The sequence below is a fragment of the Lithobates pipiens genome, unplaced genomic scaffold, assembly GCF_037356315.1.
Source record: "Lithobates pipiens isolate NorthernLeopardFrog02 unplaced genomic scaffold, aLitPip1_a1.2 Scaffold_27, whole genome shotgun sequence".
Taxonomy (NCBI): Eukaryota; Metazoa; Chordata; class Amphibia; order Anura; family Ranidae; genus Lithobates; species Lithobates pipiens.
In genome coordinates, this window is record NW_027507788.1 from 94,766,695 (window position 1) to 94,785,641 (window position 18,947).

The 18,947-nt window shown below is 40.0% G+C and overlaps 1 protein-coding gene across 1 annotated transcript in view; it reads left to right on the forward strand.

The window, feature by feature from the left end:
• Window positions 1–18,109, forward strand: part of BCAM (basal cell adhesion molecule (Lutheran blood group)) — a 140,373-nt gene extending 122,264 nt beyond the window's left edge. The window contains exons 15-16 of the mRNA XM_077457231.1: window positions 11,021–11,126; window positions 13,551–18,109. Coding sequence (XP_077313357.1) covers window positions 11,021–11,126; window positions 13,551–13,556 — 112 coding nt within the window. The 3' untranslated portion in view covers window positions 13,557–18,109. The remainder of the gene's footprint in view (window positions 1–11,020; window positions 11,127–13,550) is intronic.
• Window positions 18,110–18,947: the final 838 nt, after the last annotated feature.

Here is an 18,947-nt window from a genome sequence, read left to right on the forward strand (position 1 = left end):
TGCAAAAAATAACGTGACTGGGATCTTAACTCTTCTATTCTCTATATAAAACGAAAAAAAAATGTCTATACTTACACTTTAGGGTAGACCCTACACTGGTTTGGACCTTCTTGACAATTGGGTTTAGGAGGAGCTTTAGATCTCCCATTGGGCTGTGCCTCATGGTGATGGTGTGCAAACAGGGTGTCTGCCTGAGGCTAGGCACTTCCTGAATGAAAGTCTGTAGATGTGACACATGACAGTATATTTGACAAAGAAAGAGTGACTGGTTGGTGCTGTAAAAATGTGCATAGGTTTGGACAGGGTTATTGAGGATTTTACTGCTGTTGAGTATTAAAACCATTAAGTGTGTTGCCTGGTCTTGGATCCCTTTTGCTGTTCTAAATCCTTGGTTTTCATTTATTTGGTTTCCCTGACAATTATGTTAAAATACCCAATACTTTAAGGTGGACATAAACAAGGCCAAGAATTATGGCAAGAAGGTCTAAAGGCCCCAAGAAAAAAGAATCAAGGTGTGACTCCAACACATTCTGTCTTGGGTTGAAATCTAAAGGGTAGTTAGACACTGCTCTCCCTTTAAAACTTACCTTTAACTATCTTATCCTGTATCATTTTTAGGGAATCATTAATGATTTTAGTTCAAAGCCCAACTCCAGACAATTTTTTTTTTGTTTTTTATTGATAGAGTGTGAAAGGATTAAAACCTAAGACCCTTTTCACACTGAGGCGTTTTTCAGGCCTCCCCTGCAGTCCCAGCGTGAAAGCCAGAGTGTTTTCACACTGGGACACTGCGCTGGCAGGACGTGAAAATGTCCTGCAAGCAGCATCTTTGGGGTGCTGAAGGAGCGGGGGGGACAGATAAGCGGAAGTAGAATGCATTCTATGCAGTAAGATTAAAAAAAAAAAAAAAACGTCTGTGTGCAGCAGACCCCCCTAATACTTCAATCTCGCAATTTTGCAGGAGAGACGCGGCTGTCTGGGACTCTACCCCCTGATTGGTTGAGACACAGCAGCCACTGCTGTCAATAAAAGTCAGTGAGCCAATGAGGAGAGAGAGGGGGCGGAGCCAACCTGTGGCTCCATGTTTGAATGGACACACAGAGCACTCTGCTGGGCTTGGGTGCCCCCAAGGCGAGGGACCTGTTTAAAAGAGGATCGTGGCTGCTCTGTGCAAATCCACTGCACACAGCAGGTAAGTATAACATGTTTGTTAGTTAAAAAAAACAAAAAAAAACTTTAATATCACTTTAACTGGTTCCCGACCAAACGCAGCAGGTTGGCTCCCCTGGGCGAGCCGTCGTATCTGTACTACGGACGCTTTAAGAGCACTAGGGGGCACGCGTGACAATGGAGCCGATGCGTGTGTCCGGCGGCTGCGATGTCCGCCGGGCACCTGCAATCGCTCTTGAGAGACAGAACGGAGGTCTGTCAATGTAAATAGACAGATCTCCGTTATGTCATGGGTAAGGAGACTGATCTGTTGTTCCTAATGCTTAGTAACAACAATTGATCTCCCCCCAGGCAGTCCCATCCCTCCACAGTTAGGCTCCCTAGGTAACACATTTAACCCCTTGATCGCCCCTAGTGTTAACTCCTTCCCTGCCAGTGACATTTATACAGTAATCAGTGGCTATTTCTAACTCTGTTCATCTGTCCGCCGCAATACCACAGTCCTGATAAAAATCGCAGATTGCCACAAAAAAAAAAAAAAATTTCATAATAAAAATGCCATAAATATGTCCCCTATCTTGTAGACACTATAACTTTTGAGCAAGCGAATAAATATACACATATTGCAATTTGTTTTTACCAAAAATATGAAGAAGAATAGATATCGGCCTAAACTGAGGAAAAAATTTGTTTAGAAAAAAAAATTTGGATATTTATTATAGCAAAATGTATATATTTTTTTTTTTTTCAAAATTTACACTTTTTTTTGTTTATATCACAAAAAATAAAACCTGCAGAGGTGATCAAATACCACCAAAAGAAAGCTCTATTTGTGAGGGAAAAGGGACATCAATTTTGTTTGGGTACATCGTCGCAAAACTGAGCAACTGTCAGTTAAAGGAAAGCAGTGCCGTATCGCAAAAAATTGGCCTGGTCATTAAGGGGGCAAATCTTCTGGGGCTTAAGTGGTTAAGTTTGACTTTAATACTAGAATAGTACCCAAAATAACCAATGCTTATGAAAAATCTAGTCTTGTACTAGAGATGAAAGAGTTTCTTTGACTCTGGAAATTTAAGAATAACTCAGGAAGTCTAAATACATTCAGAACAATTTTCATCCACAAAGGCTTTACACCCCTTAGAGAATATTTTTTTCCATCACTTCCCCCCTGGAGGAATCCCAAGCCAAAGAAATCTAAAAAGAACCAAACTAAATATTTACAAGACTACTGAACCTAAAAAAAAAGCAAGCTTCTGCTACAGTACAGCCAAGATAGGACCCAACATTTGATTATAGGAATTTGTTATTTTTTAGTTTTCAGTGGCGTAATTGTAGTACTGTCGTGAAAAATATGGTATTCTAGTGACTGTATGTGGTTAATATTTGTAATTACAGTATTTAGCATATACATTTAATTTCTTTTGCATACCTTTTATTTGTATTCTTCTTCACATTTACTTACCGTACATGCAAACAAAGCTAAAGTGACAGTTACAGGCGTTGGCTCAAACAGTGATTCACACTAATAACATAAATTAACCACTTCAAAACCAGACACTTTCACCCCCTTTGTGCCAAGGCCAATTTTCAGCTTTCAGCATTGTCACACTTTGAATGACAGTTACTCAGTCATGCAACACTTTACCCAAATTAAATGTTTATAATTTTTTGGGAAATAGTTTTGTTTTGGTGGTATTTAATCACCACTGGGTTTTTTAACATTTTTTGCTATAAAAGTAAAAAATACAAGTATTAAAAAAAAAAACAAAAAAAAATGTTTACTTGATTTCTGTTATAAAAGTTTGCAAATAATCTTTCTTCATAAATTTAACCCAAAATGTATTCTGCTGCATTTCTTTGGTAAAAACACCCTCTAGGGATGTTTTTTTTTTTTGCACTATGATGGCTGTTTAAGCAATCCTTTCTCGACTGCTTTCATACAGCCATTGGGGAACTACTGTGATAGCTGTGATTGGCTACAGCTATCACATGGTACAGGGAGGCAGTGCTTGGCCCTGCATTATGTGATCACTGTGACCAAGCAAAGAGATCACAGTAGTTCTCAATGGCTGCATGTATGGCAGCCATGTTTAATAGTGGACATGTGATTGCTGTGATTGGTCACAGCGATTACATGGTACCAAGGAGGAGCATCACTCATCGGTATTTGGATCGGGGATCTGCTGTGTCTGGTGGACAACGGGTCTGACCGATGTGTACCCCTCAAGGGCATGCACAAGGTACAGTTCTGGCAGGACGTATGGGTTTATGTACAGTTGCTGGGTGGGAAGCTGTTAATAAGCCTGTGCTTCCCCTAGTCATATAGCAAAAGCAGTGCACCAAAAAAAAAAAAGTGGTATATACACCAAAAAAAAGGAAGATCATATTTGGTATTTATCATCGAGAGACTGGATTATTATTTATTCATTTGAATTTTTGCACCACATTTTATTTTTATTATTATTGCTCACATGAGTGCGAAGGCTGGATTCACACCTAATGTGTGTCGTAGAAATTTGGCTGCTATGTTATGCACACAGCCCCACTACCTACTTTGTGCTTCCAATAAGCACCCATTTCCGTCTTAATGATATAATGCTTTAGGTTACCTTCCAACACATTCATCCCAATGACCAGACATCCCCAATGCAACCTACATCCTCATCTCAGCCTGGCTGCTCCTCAGCCAGGCCCCTCTGGTTACCCATTAAAGAGACATCAACAGCATTGTTTCCTTCTGCTTCATCGTCAGCAAGCAAGAGCCTGAGCTCCCCTTGACCACAGCTTTTTATTTCCTTTTCCCACTGGAAGCCACGCCCTGGAGGGTTTGCCTCAGACAGCTGAACACCTCCCACAAAGGGTGTGACCTCACAGCAGTAACAGGATGTGAATGCCCATATAAGGACAATACAATACAATACAATAGACGGTACCAATCACATTCATGTATACATTCAAATAGTCTGTGACACAGATAAACTAAATGCTTTCAATGATGGAAACCATACAAAACCAATGAACGATGACTATAATTCCATTGATAGAAATCCTTAATATATACATTGTTCCAGAGAACAATGTATACTTGGATAATTCTACATCTCTTGTGAATGGAAAGCTATCTACAGATGTGCACTGCCTATCTCCATGTGCTGATCAGACACAGCAGAGACAATGTGCACACATCCGCACACAACCAATGCCCGCAGAGCAAACATATGTCCCCAGACGATCGTCTGTACAATGTACAGGGGCCCTTTTGCTGGCAGACATACCCCCACTCCGCAAACACCTTTTTTTCCAAGCCCAAGATATTATCCACTACCTAACGTATCTCAACCAGCGTCAGTCTGCCCCAGTCAGCTCTTTTAGTGTGGGCTGGGGGAGAATGAACACAGGAGGACTCTTATGACAATATATATATAATAAATACATCTAAAATTTCCACAACATGTGTTTTTGTGCTTTTTGCATTTTGCCGATTTGCACTACAGTCCATTTAACAATGGTTTCCCATGGAACACCTTCTGTAGTGCAAATCTGCAAAATGCAAATAGGTGACCCTTCTTAGGCCTGATTCACACCTATACATTTTTAGTGCTTTTAGTTATGTGGATTAGACCTTATTCAGATTTTTGCAGTGTTTGGCACATGAGTGGCCACAATGAATGAGCTTCCCCTGGTCAGATAACAAAAGTGGTATACACACTAAAAGATGAAAACACATGTCCATAAAGAGAATTTTTTGATGAATTATTCCTAATTTAGTACAGCCTTTTTCTATTATTATTTATTATACATGAGTACTAATAAAGGTAACATTTAATTTATGCGGATTATGGCCTATTCAGATTGGTGCATTATTTGGCTCATGAATTACGACAATGAATTAAAAGTCACATTAATGTGCTTTCAGTACTAGACTTTTTGCTATTCATGTAAGGAACAGTCACTTGCTTTGCAAAGCTGTATTAACATGAAGCCAATGCCTGTTCTTTATGTCAGTACAGTTGTAGACTGCAGAGAGGGATGCATTGGTGTCTTTGCTCCACCTACAGCCTGCTGATTGACACTGGAGAGTGATGGAGCAGCAACAGATTGATGAGCTATTCCCTGCACTCACTCTGCTGTCTCCTCCTTTCAGCATGTTCCTTGTTAGCATATTTGTATGCACACCTGGATCCTTACTCACTGAGTCTCACAGCTGGTGTAGAGGAGATTGCACAAGACTGGTACTATGTCAAATGGAAGTAAATACATTGGTTGCATTTAAAATAATGCATATGGTAAACACATAGAAAATACAGAAATTTATTGTAGCTCTAAGTTTTAAATGTTATTTTAAATGTGAGCGCATATATATATATATATATACACACACACACACACACACACAGTGTATATAATACTTTCCCTTTAGGGTTGTGTATGCTTGATTAAAGTGCACTCTCCTGGCTGGTTGCCTATTTTGCAGCCCTGACAGATATGCTCTGATTAGATACGTCATGATGTTGGTGATGCCGGTATATAGCTGTATACACAAATACATTTATATGTTATCTAAGAGCAGCATGTAAAAACATCTCTTGAAGCCTTTGGTGAAAAACATACAAGAATGCCAGAAATGATATATAAAACATTCTTCATTTTATTTTTTTAAAGATCCAATATGTTAGCGCAGCTGTAGACTAAAAAAGCCCCGTAATGTTTAGAAAGTCTATTATTTTATGAACGTGTTTATTTTGCTGTTGGCTTTTTCATATTTTCCAGCAGATGACTAATCACAGATTAGCACATGGTCACCATTGTATAATTAGTTAAGTCGCAATCTTGTTATGTCCACCGCTTCCTCGAAGAGTTCAGATATTGTTTGCGGGACCTTTTAAACATCCTTTCAGGAAACTAGTTGGACCTTTTCACTGTGATCCAGTGCCTTGCCATTACGCTCAACTACATCAGAGTTTTGGCAGTATATTATCTCTCAAGTGCAAAGACGTGGTTAACTGACCCTACAGTGTGAGAAACTAGAATTGTTGTGGGTCAATTTATTTATTTTTTGAAGTACACATTTAAGCAATGGTTTCATCTAATATACAGGTGCATCTCAAAAAGTTAATTTATTTCAGTAATTCAATTGAAAAAGTGAAACTCACATATTATATAGATTCATTACACACACAGTGATATATTTCAAGCATTTCTTAATTTTAATTTTGATGATTATGGCTTACAGGCAGCTAGTGAAAACCCAAAATTTAGTATCTCAGAAAATTAGAATATTACATAAGACCAATTTAACCACTTCCCGACCAGCGCACGACGATGTACGTCGACAGAATGGCACGGGCAGGCATATTGGCGTACATGTACGTCCAATATTCGTTGCCGCCGTGCCATCGGGAGCGCGCCGCGCTGGTCGGGACCCCCGTGAGTCCGGTCGCGGGACCCGCGGACTCGATCGCCGTGGGCATCCCCGCGATCGTCTCACAGAGCGGCCGAATGGAGGAAATGCTGTATAAACAACATTTTTCCATTCTGCCTAGCAACTAGTGACGCTGATCTCTGCTCCATGTGATTGGAGCAGAGATCAGTGTACACTAAATGAAAGCACAACCCCCCCACAGTTAGTAACACACCCCTAGGAACACTTAACCCCTACACTGCCACCCACTGGTTAACCCTTTCACTGCCAGTGTCATTTACACAGGAATCACTGCATTTATATAGCAGTGATTACTGTATAAATGACAATGGTCCCAAAAATGTGTCAAAAATGTCCGATGGGTCCCCCACAATGTCGCAGTCACAATAAAAATCGCAGATCGCTGCCATTACTAGTAAAAAAAAAAATAATAAAAAATTATTAATAAAAATGCTATAAAACTATCCCTATTTTGTAAACGCTATAACTTTTGCGCAAACCAATCAATAATCGCTTATTGCGATTTTTTTTACCAAAAATATGTAGAAGAATACGTATCGGCCTAAACTGAGGGAAAAATGTTTTTTTATATATTTTTGGGGGATATTTATTATTACAAAAAGTAAAAAATAATGCGTTTTTTTCAAAATTATCGCTCTATTTTTGTTTATAGCGCAAAAAATAAAAACCGCAGGGATGATCAAATACCACCAAAAGAAAGCTCTATTTGTGGGAAAAAAAGGACGTTAATTTTGTTTGGGAGCCACGTCGCACGACCGCGCAATTGTCAGTTAAAGCGACGCAGTGCCGAATCGCAAAAAGTGGTCTGGTCTTTGACCAGCAAATTGGTCCGGTCTGAAAGTGGTTAAAAAAAAGGATTTTTTAATACAGAAATGTTAGCTTACTGAAAAGTATGTCCATGTACAGTATAGTGTGCACTCATAACTTGGTCGGGCTCCTTTTGCATGAATTACTGCATCAATGCAGCGTGGCATGGAGGCGATCAGCCTGTGGCACTGCTGAGGTGTTATGGAAGCCCAGGTTGCTTTGATAGCAGCCTCCAGCCTGTCTGCATTGTTGGATCTGGTGCCTCTCATCTTTCTCTTGATAATACCCCATAGCTTCACTATGAGGTTTAGGTCAGGAGAGTTTGCTGGCCAATCAAGCACAGTGATACTATGATCATTAAACCAGGTATTGGTACTTTTGGCAGTGTGGGCAGGTGCCATGTCCTGCTGGAAAATGAAATCGGCATCTCCATAAATCTGCAGAGGGAAGCATGAAGTAGTCTAGAATTTCCTAGTAGAGGGCTGCGCTGACTTTGGACTTGATAAACCACAGTTAACCAACACCAGCAGATGACATGGCTCCCCAAATAATCACTGACTGAGGAAACTTCACACTGCACCTCATGCAACTTGGATTCTGTGCCTCTCCACGTTTCCTCCAGACTCTGGGACATTGATTTCCAAATGAAATACAAAATTTACTTTACTTTTAGAAACATTCCAGTCTTTTTTTCTCTTCAGCCCAGTTAAGACGCTTCTGACGTTGTCTTTGGTTCAGGAGTGGCTTGACACAGGGAATTAGACAATTGTAGCCCATGTCCTGGATACATCTGTGTGCAGTGGCTCTTGAACCCCTGACACCAGCTGTAGTCCACTCGTTGCGAATATCCCACAAATTCTTGAATGGCCTTTGCTTCACGAATCTCTCAAGGCTGCAGTTATCCCTGTTGATTGTGCACCTTTTTCTACCACACTTTTTGCTTCCACTCAACTTTCTATTAATATGCTTGGATACAGCACTCTGGGAACAGCCAGCTTCTTTAGCAATTACTTTTTTTGACTCACCCTCCTTATAGAGGGTATCAATGACTGTCTTCTGGACAACTGTCAAGTCAGCAGTCTTCCACATGATTGTGTAACCTACTGAACCAAATCAAGAGACCATTTAAAGGCTCAGGAAACCTTTACAGGTGTTTTGTGTTAATGGGCTGATGTGTGACACCATGAGTCTAATATATTGAACTTTTTCACAAAATTCTAATTTTCTGAGATACTGAATTTTGGGTTTTCACTGGCTGTAAGCCATAATCATCAAAATGAAAAGGAAGAAATGCTTGAAATATATCACTCTGTGTGTAATGAATCTATATAATATGAGTATCACTTTTTGAATTAAATTACTGAAATAAATTAACTTTTTGATGAAAATCTAATTTTTTGAGATGCACCTGAATATCTTGTGTAAAGCGTCACAAGAGTAGAGACTCTTATAGCCACAGAGAAGGGGCACCTTAATGTTAAAATCCATAATACTGATATGATAGGTCCAACATTCTCCTATTGGTTTTTTCTATATAGGGTAAGTACTGACTTTTGAGCAAAGCTCTGGACCTGTATGGAATCTAAAAAAGGTCACTTTTAAACTTTTTTTTATAGGAATTTCAGACACCGCTATTATTAAAACTCCTAATTCAGTCCTAATAAAAATATCCAAATAGAGTAGATAGTTTATAGGTCACAGTTATAGACATGACTGAAATTGATATTTGTATGTTTTTTTGCCAGCTGGCAACGCCATACCTCCCAGCTGTTTAAAGGATGCAGAACATTTTTTGATCTTCCCAAAGGGTTGGAAGCTGCTGGAATTAAAGTAGCGCATCCAAAGTATGGGAGAGGTTGTCTTTGTGGGATTTGAGATGGGGGGAGTGGACATGAACTTCTTAAAATGTTATAATTTTGTATGGAGTAGGGAATAGTTAAAGCTCCAGGCAAACAGGTAAATAGATGAAATATATTACCCACCTGTATATGTCTATTCATTTGTGATACTTACACCGGTTGCATAGCCAAGCTGGTGACTTGACTTTTATCTGCATCTTATACTGTAAATACCATAGATGATCACCTCCCTTCATCCAGCCTGGTATTGGACCGATTGTTGCTAATGTGGTCATCTCTCTGCTTTCATCCCCTGTCAGCATTACTCTTCTTGGCACATGTTCATGTAGGACACTTGATTGTCAGACAGTAGAGCCAGGCAATTAAGACCATCTTAAAGTGGAACTACACTTCATCTGAGCACCACAAACTAAAAATGTTATTTTATTCATTTTTAATATTTGAAGTAAACTCTCCCATCCAAACTCTCCCATGTTGAGAAATCACTTTGAAAAACACCTCCACGCATTTCTGGCTGTGGCCATTTTGAGTAAGGGAATATGTATTTTATGTAGCATTTACTTCCTGGAATCCATATGCCCTTAGCTCAACCATGCAAGCAGGAGAAGGTATTCTTAGCTGAGAAAGCTTTTCCTCCCCTACTGAAGACTCCTGGGATGTATGACCTCATTTTTCTAGGTATGGAAACCAGTAACTGAAGTAAAAAAAAGTTTAAGACTAGCAAATATGATATACTTTCCTATTCATTTACTAATGATAGCAGCATAAGGATTAAAAATAGTCAATGTTGATTTAGAGAGTGAAGTTCCTCTTTAACTCAGTAAAGAAATAGTAATGTCATCTATCCACTCCCAGCCTATGATTGAACACCGAAGGAGCAGTGACAGAGTGATGAGGTCATCCCTCTGCTCACTCTGCTATCTCCTCCTTTCTCTTTTGGATTAATAAAATATTCTGATGCCTCCTGTCATCATGTTGCTTGTCAGCACATTTGCATGCAACATAGCTGATTAGCCCTCAGTGATGCCCCTCCCCCAATCTGAATTTATAGGGGATTTCAGCAGGCTGAAACCAAATCATATTCAGGTGCTTACACTTGATGCATTAAAAAATATGTATTATAATGATTTATTAATGGATGTATACCTGTATTATTGTACTTTATATATGCCATGTGTACAATTTTAAATCCTTTTTATTTTTTATTTTGTTGCTATTTTTGTCCCTTTAATGAAATTCCCCTTCACTTCCTGTCTCAGAGACACAACAGGAAGCGAAGAAATCCCACCAAAAAGGGAAAATACCTAAACAGCCATCACAGGTGTCCTCATTGAAAGATTTCCCCTTAATTCCTGTTTGTTTTCATGGACAGAAAGTAATGGAATATCCCAATTTTTTTTTTTTTGCTGTAACCAGTCTCCACTCTGCATACAGAAGGTGGGGACATTTGCCTGGAGTTCTGTATTATATTTTATAATTCTTGAATACTGGACATTATGCAGCACTCAAAGAGCATAAGAATGAGGTCTGGTCTACATTCTGTATTGCTTTATCTTCATCAGGTGAATGGTGGTCATCACTATCTTTAGCAGGCCTTTTGTCATTCATGACTAGACATTCATCACCTCTGATGAGCGCCTCTCCCACCACTTTCCATTTCTTATCTGAACCTCTTAGCTTATGGCATGCTTTGTGTCTAGCGTCTCCATGTACTATTTATTAACCATCATTTCCATTGCAGAGCCCAGGATCCGGCTTCAGCTGAGCTCGCCGTAGAGTTAAAGTCAGAAAAACGGAATGACCAGCGTGGACTGCTAGGTGGAGGAGGAGGAGGCACAGCTGCGGAGGTTAGACCGATTTTTTATTTTTTTTTAACAAGACCAGAAAAATCCCACAGTAAAAAATATTTTCCTTTTGTGTAATAATATGCACTGTTTATTTACCATATATTTAAACATTAAGCTGAATAATTACACCTTTTAATTTAACCTCCTCCCTCTATTGCATGATTAATATCGTGAAAATTTAAAACACATCTAAACACCCCCCCAAAAAGTCTATATATATATATATATATATATATATATATATATATCATAGATGTGCTCAGCCTAATTTATTAGGGTGTGCACCCTAAAGCTTAAACACACGGGCCTTTCTCTGCAACCACAGCTGCACAGGGCAGTGAATGAATGGGAAGTGCTCTGTGCTGAGCGGATTCCTGTTCATTCACAAACTGAAGCATAAACTGAAGTGTGTTCACTGTGTTCATTTAGAAAAGGAAGGCCCTAGTAATTGACATATTTGCTAGCCTCTTACCCCACTCTCCATCCTGAAACATCCCCCACAGTTGCTGGGGGGGAGAGGAGGGAAGCCAGCAGCACTGCAATGCGGGGGGGGGGGGCAACACGGGGAATCAGCACTGCATGTACTGATTAGGGTGTGCCACCTGACACACCACCTTTGCATAACTATGATATATATATCAGCTCACCAGTGCTTAGATGTGAGGGGGTGACTGCATTAGTCTTCTTTTTTTTTTTCAAGTTTTGTTTCCTTAATTTACACCTGGTGATTCTGCCGAAAGCACATTTTCAGTCCTACTAAGATACCGACAAATGAAAAAGAAAAAGACTACAAGGCTCCTTCCTCTGCTTTCCTCTATAGCAGAGGTCTCCAAAATATGGAGACTACATCTAGGGCCACAGTTAGGGTCAGTGGTCTATCCTCCGTGTGCCCTGTTTGAGGAATAAGGTAGGCAGATGCTGCCTTTGGTCTCCAGCTTACAATGATAAAGGGGGATCCTGATGTAAGGGGAACCTCTAATGGGCACCTTTATGTAAGAGGGGCCTCTGATGTGGATTCTGATAGGGATCCTGATAAAAAGGGGGCCCTGATGTAAGCAGGACTTTGATCTAAGGGGAGACTTTTATGGGTACTGTGATACAAGGAAGACTCTGATGGGCACCCTGATGGAAGGAGGGATTCTGATTGGAATCTTAATGTAAGGGGCAACCCTGATGGGGATCCTGATGTAAGGGGCAACTCTGATGTGCAGCCTGATGGAAGGAGAGATTCTGATGGGGATACTGATGAAAGCAGGACTTTGATCTAAGGGGGGACTTTTATAGGGCCCCAAAAGTCAGGGGATATTTTCATATCCTGCAAATATTTGTAAAATATACATTGTGGCCCTGGTAATAAAAAATTTGTAGACCCCTTGTCTATAACATAGATGGCCACACTTCTGTAGTCCCGATAGATGGCTGACAACAATAGCTGATAAGAGCACAGGCAGACAGGACAAGGAAATTATTAGCAGACATTTCTGGTACAATCAGCAGGTATTCTTTACACTTAAAGTGGAAGTTCCATTTTTGAGTGGAACTCTGCTTCAAGTGTTGGTGATCCCCTGACATGCCATATTTGGCATGTCATTTTTTTTTGGGGGGGGGGGGGGGGGAGGGAGCAGTTACCCTGTTTTTACAGGCACCCAGCTCCCACTTCCTCCCCTGGTGCCGCAGCGCCGGAAGGAATATCACCTCTCCCCTCTCCCTCCCTGCAATCTTCTGGGACACATCACAGGTCCCGGAAGATTGCCCGGCCAATCGCAGCATGGCTCATGCATGTGCAGTGCACTGCAGGCCTGGCTGTGAAGCCAAGGTCCACCGTTAGAATGCCAGCTACGGGGAGAGGAGCAAGGCTTCGTACACCCGCATCCCTGCACCGTGGGACAGAGTGTCTGATTATTAAAAGTCAGCAGCTACACTTTTTGTAGCTGCTGACTTTTAAATGAGTGGAACTCTGCTTTAAGTTGTCCATAGATGGATAGAATTTTGAATGAAAATTTTTAGTCTTAGAAAAAAATCACAAGAAAATTCCCAGAACATTGGTTTGTTGTTCAAAAGATTTTGTTTGCATTTAACATTGGATATTAGAACGATCAGAATTTCTGGACTTACCACATTCATTGTTGGAAATTTGCAAAAAAAACAAACATTTTCCATCCTGCTCCTCCAATTTTTCTCATTAATGAGGTCGAAAACAAACATCAATTTGACCCACTAATGAGTAGAAAAACAAAGTTTCTTGGAATATATTTTTTTCTAAGAATTTCTGCTCGAAACTCTACCCATCTATTGGGACAGATACTGTATAACAAAACACTTTCAGTGGTATATTTAGCCTAAAAGACCAAAAGGGAGCAAATGAGAAGTTCATTGTTGGGGTGTACATACCCTTTAATTTTTTTTCTCTTTTTCTCCTCACAGTGTTAACATGCAATGTCCTTGGGCTCTCCTGTTTTATGGATGGCACCATGTTGGCGTGTCCAGTCTGTCAGCTGACATCTTCAGCCTGTGGATTTTCACAACTCCTTTCTCTTGAATCCGAGTTGCAAAAGACAAAAGAATGCAAAGACTCAATAAATATTTACAAAAGATCCCTTTGGAAACCCAATATGATTGTCGGATCCAGTTCTCTTCTGTGGGTCCTCAGATTTCTGACAATACAGAGTTCGCTTACTATGGTCTGTTGGCCACACCCACCCAGCCTGGTGTTGCCTTAAATGGAGGTTGCTGTTGCCACATTACCTACCACGGACCTCCGCCAGTTAATCTTATTTGTTGCCAGATTTGTGTTTTTATATGATTGTTTTTGTTGTGTTTTTTTTTCTCCTTCCTTTTGATTTCTGCATTTTTTTTTTTACCAGAATCTTTTTTTATTGCTCCAAATGTGTCTATATGATTTCCACTGTCCTGCTGTTTGAATCTGCTCTCCCAGCATGCCTTGGGGTGGTGGTTCGCAGTGGGATTTATACTGTTACACTGGTCTTGGCCTGCTTCTGTCCGGCCTGTATGTATATAATGTATTTCTGTATGGTCATTACACTGGTCAGACCCTCCTATTCTGTCTGTCTTTTTTTTTTTTTTTTTTTCTTATATATTGTGTTACATAATGATATCCAGATTGATCTCAGTTTCCTTGACATAAAGATGTTCCCGACACAACAGGAAGTGAAAAGAAATCTCTACGAAATTCCCTCTTAAGACTTGCCTCCGCTAGTATACCATGTATTTTTTTTTTATGCAGCTGTGAGTGATTTTTGAATTAGTGTACCTGCCGTTGGGTTGGGAAGTTGGAAGGTTGCTCCCCCCCCCATGGTGCTGCTCTTAAACACAGCACTTTTGTTTATGCACAACAACATGGCCGCTTACATGGGTACTATGCCTATCAATTGCATTGTCTTGGTTGTAGTTGGTTTTTTGATGTTTCTAAAAGAAGAAAAAGGCACAAAAAAAAAAAACACACTGCATGCTGCCAGTGGAGACAAGCCCTTAGAACAGCGTTCTCCAAACTGTGGCAGGTGGGCCAAATCCCATTTGCTTGCTTTTATCTAGCCCTTGGGAGATTATTATTCACCTTGATATGAGGCACCATTCCTTCTACTGACATCAGTGACCGGGCACTATTCCTCCCACTGACATCAATGATGAGGGACCATTCCTTCCACTGACACCAACATTGGGTTACTATTCCTCCCATTATTACCAGTGATGGGGCACTATTCCTCTGCATACTGATCCCAGGCTCAAGTAATTGTTTTACTCTCACTTACCACCAAGCCTGAGGAGTCGTTTACCCCCACTGATGCTGGGGCATTTCTTACTTCCACTGGCCCAGGTCTAAGGGACAAGAAACTGTCCATCAATTAGAAAATTTGGACAGTTGTCACCTAAACATGTGTTCTCAATGGAAGACTTCCCCCAGCATTTGTTATGGAGACACCTATACAATTTTGGAAATCCCACCACCTTCGGTACCAATGAAGTTGGTTACCAGGACAGAGACTCTTCCAAGTAAGGGTCAATACAATGATAAAACATGGCAGAGGTTCTAACCCTTCCCAAAAGCTAGAAAAAAAAGTGACTATAGGAACTCTAGGTAACTGCACTGCACACGTGTACACTGCTCTTAAGACCTATTCAGACCTTTGCAGTGGTACATTTACATGCTGTGGTGCCATTCATTATAAACATTGATTTAGAAAAACCTCCAACGCACATGCTTTTCAGTGCAGCACAACACACAATAATACACTACCATGCTTTGTGGTGCACTGCATTGGATCAAATGATGTATATCTGTTCTTTTTTTTTTTTTTTGGTCTCTTTTGTTGCCTTGGAAGCCCTTATATCTAAATGGGTTGTCCTAATGCAATGTACAAAAGAGTTAAATAGTAGTTATATAAAAAAAAAAAAAATAGCGCAAAACGTGTCAAAGTATAACTCCTAACAGATGAAAACACATTTAAATGTATTTAAATACTTCTAGCATAGCGGTCCAAAGTCATTTTTTTTATTATCTTCCCACAATAACCTGCACAGGAGATATCAAAGAGTGGGGCATACTCCTCAATGATTAATTTTGGTTTCAGAACAGAGTGCTGTGAGACTAATTTGTTTTCAGGTACTGGGAGCTGTGGGGGAGGGGCTTAGGCAGTTTAAAGGGAGAAAAGAAAACCGGTACAGGGTTGCAAGCTTAGCTGTTTTTTTTGCCAAATTGGTCTATTTTATTATTAATTTGCCTACATTACTGTTTTTTTTTATATTTTGATAATTATAAACATCCTTGAGTTACTATAAGAGGATTCTGGCCAGTTTCGAACATCTTGAGCCGTTTTTAAAAATAAGACCAGGCAGCCCTGGGCAAGAAAGGCCTCAGCAGTTTGCCGAGTCCTGTGCCATGGGCCTGCTCATTGAACTACATTAGAGCATCAAAGTTTTAGCAAGAAACAGAGGTGTTCCCATCCTGGGTGTGAAATGTGACAGGGCACGTGAATCACATGATTGGCTAAGCAAAGCACATATATTATGGCAGCTGAAACAGCTCACTGATCACACAGTTCTGTATGGATTGTAGCGTGAATAAAAGTATATACCGTAGTTGTCTGTTATGCATACGTATGTTGATCAAGGTTTTAACAAGCACAGGAATAATGATCTATCCGATCACAGGGTAGAAAAGTGGCAGATCAGGCCTAATTTCAACTCATGAACCCAAGACTACTAAAATCCTTATGGTCGTCCTATTGGCTTGGGAATTGTTTAGTTAGTTATTTGACCTTACAACTCTTACAGTTGTTATTACCCATTAACAACTTGGTTGCTATATGTCAGTTTTTCCCAATCTCATTCCTTAAGTAACAGACCATGTTTTCGGAATTTTTCCTACATAAAATAGCAAAGCCATTGAAATTGACCTTTGCAAGATAAAGGAAATCCTGAAAACATGACCCCTTGGGGGTAACTGAGAACTGAAGTTGGGAACCATTGCTGTAGGCTACTGCACATTACATCTGCTCTTTATGATGTTTTATTGAAGTGGCTCTTACTTTACTCATGCAAGGCAAGCAAAGTAAGGTGGGTCACAACATTCTTCACCATGTAAGCAGCATATACTCCCCTTTCCATGCTTCTCCTACAGATGTGGTTGAGTTACTTAAGCTGGAGAGTGCAAAATTTGGTGCAGTTCTGCATAGTAACCAATCAGCGTTCAGATTTTTAATTTTTTTTGCCAAAGCTTAATTGAACAAGCTGATGTTAGAAGCTGATTGGCTACCATGCACAGCTGCACTCTTCAGTTTTAGTAAATCGACCCCTGTGTGTATGCTCCAAACTGACTCAACAGAGAAGGTACAGGACTATGGGCTCCTTCCCTACCACCACGTGACAGTGCTAGGCCAATCACAAGCCTCCAATGCTGTATCGTAAGAGAAGGGCAGTGAGTTGCATGCTCACCTATGCTTGGAAGTGTCCATATTTCAATGTACTTCCATTGGCTAATTGGCGTGGTGCAGAAACAAAGGAAAGTAAACCATGTGCTACTGAGTGGGGGTTGTCTCCATTGACTTTAACTATTTGCATATATTTTAAAGAATTTGCAAGCTCTTTTTGAACTTGTGTTACCACCCTTTGGTTAGGAAGTTGGAGGGTTGCCTGTGTTGTTGCTCTTCAATGCCACACTCCCAGTTTTGTTTGCTCACCACAAGACACTGCAATGCTGCCTCTCCTGTACGTACTCGGCCTATGAATTGCATTGTGCCAGTTGTACGGGGTGTTTTGGGGGCATTTCAGGAGCAAAAAGAACTCCCAGGACCCACCCTGTTTGCCGCCAGTGGAGACAAGCCCTTACTTTTCCTGGCAAACAAAAGACTGTGACTGTATAAGCCTGATTGTACCCTATTAGAGGTTCTCAACCAGTGGTATGTGTACCCAAAGGGGTACCTCTGACAGTCTTTATTGGAGAAAACCGTATGCTGCAAGGGAAGTGTGTGGGCAAGATAAGCGCTACCTTTTGTTTTTTATGTTTATTTGTATGAAGGTTTTTGGGTCTCTTGGAAGAGTCATATTAGGCTGGATTCACACCTATGCATTTTTAGTTCTTTTTGCAGATTTGCACTACAGTCCATTTAACATGGTTTCCTATGGAATACGTTCTGTAGAGCAAATCTGCAAAATGCAAAAAAGCACTAAAAATGCATAGGTGTGAATCCAGCCTTAAGCCCAATCCCCTATCCAATTTAACTCATACCCACGCGCGTCTGCCTCTTCCCACTGACAAAAATATCTCCTTATTTCAAAAATGTCTGTTTTAGAAGTGGTTGGGCTATAGAAGAACTTGTGATCCCTTACAATGTTGCTTCAGGATGGCGAATGACAATTAAAGGAAAACTCCACTGTCTCTTAAGAAAATGATATGACATACAGTATATCATTGCTACAAAAGCCATTTTGTAAATTAATGTAATAAAATGTGCTTTTTGCTTCAACTTGTATTCTCTACGTTTTTTTCTAAACCTGCAGAACCATTTAAACTTCCTGTAATATGGAAACACCTGGCCTCATTTTGTATACCATATCTTATTTTTATATCTTATTCCCTGTTTGTGCTATTGCCTCGCACCTTTTCTCAATAGCGTTTTGTTTGTTTTCTGATCTTTATTTTTATTGAAAATGTCATCATAAAAATGTATAGAAAGTTACAATAAAAAAAGAAACGCAGTTGGCAACATAGAAATGAACAGTGAAGCTCATATATGCCTTAAGTAATTTACTCATGAAAACCAACATGGTTTGCCATTAAAGATATTAATCATTAATGTACACTTGAAAATTAATTCTAAACATTATTGGCCACAATTAAGTATGGCATAAAGACAACGAGAATAAGAGAAAAGGGAAAGGAAAACAACAGGGGGGGGGGGATACTAGTCGACATGGGCTTATCAGCAGGATGTCCAATAATTTGGTAAAAAATAATGTATGAGTTTTAGGGTCAAATACTGCAATGATAGGATAGGGAGGTTGCAAAGTCAGGGTTTTTCATAAAGGATATCCAGGGAAGCCATACCTCTTGAAAATGGGAATATTGGTCAGGTAACTGCACCGATAATTCTCATACGCTTATTTAGTTCAGCTAACCATTCTATTATTGAAGGAGTGTGCTGGGATTTCCAATATCTCGGAATAATCACCCTGGAAGCCACTAAAAAGAAACAAAAAAACACCTCAATAGCTTGCACAGAACTTGAAGTTACAAGCATGCCTTGCAGTAGTTATTTCATTTTTTTGGGCTAGACCTTTAGGCTGGGTTCACACTATTGCAAA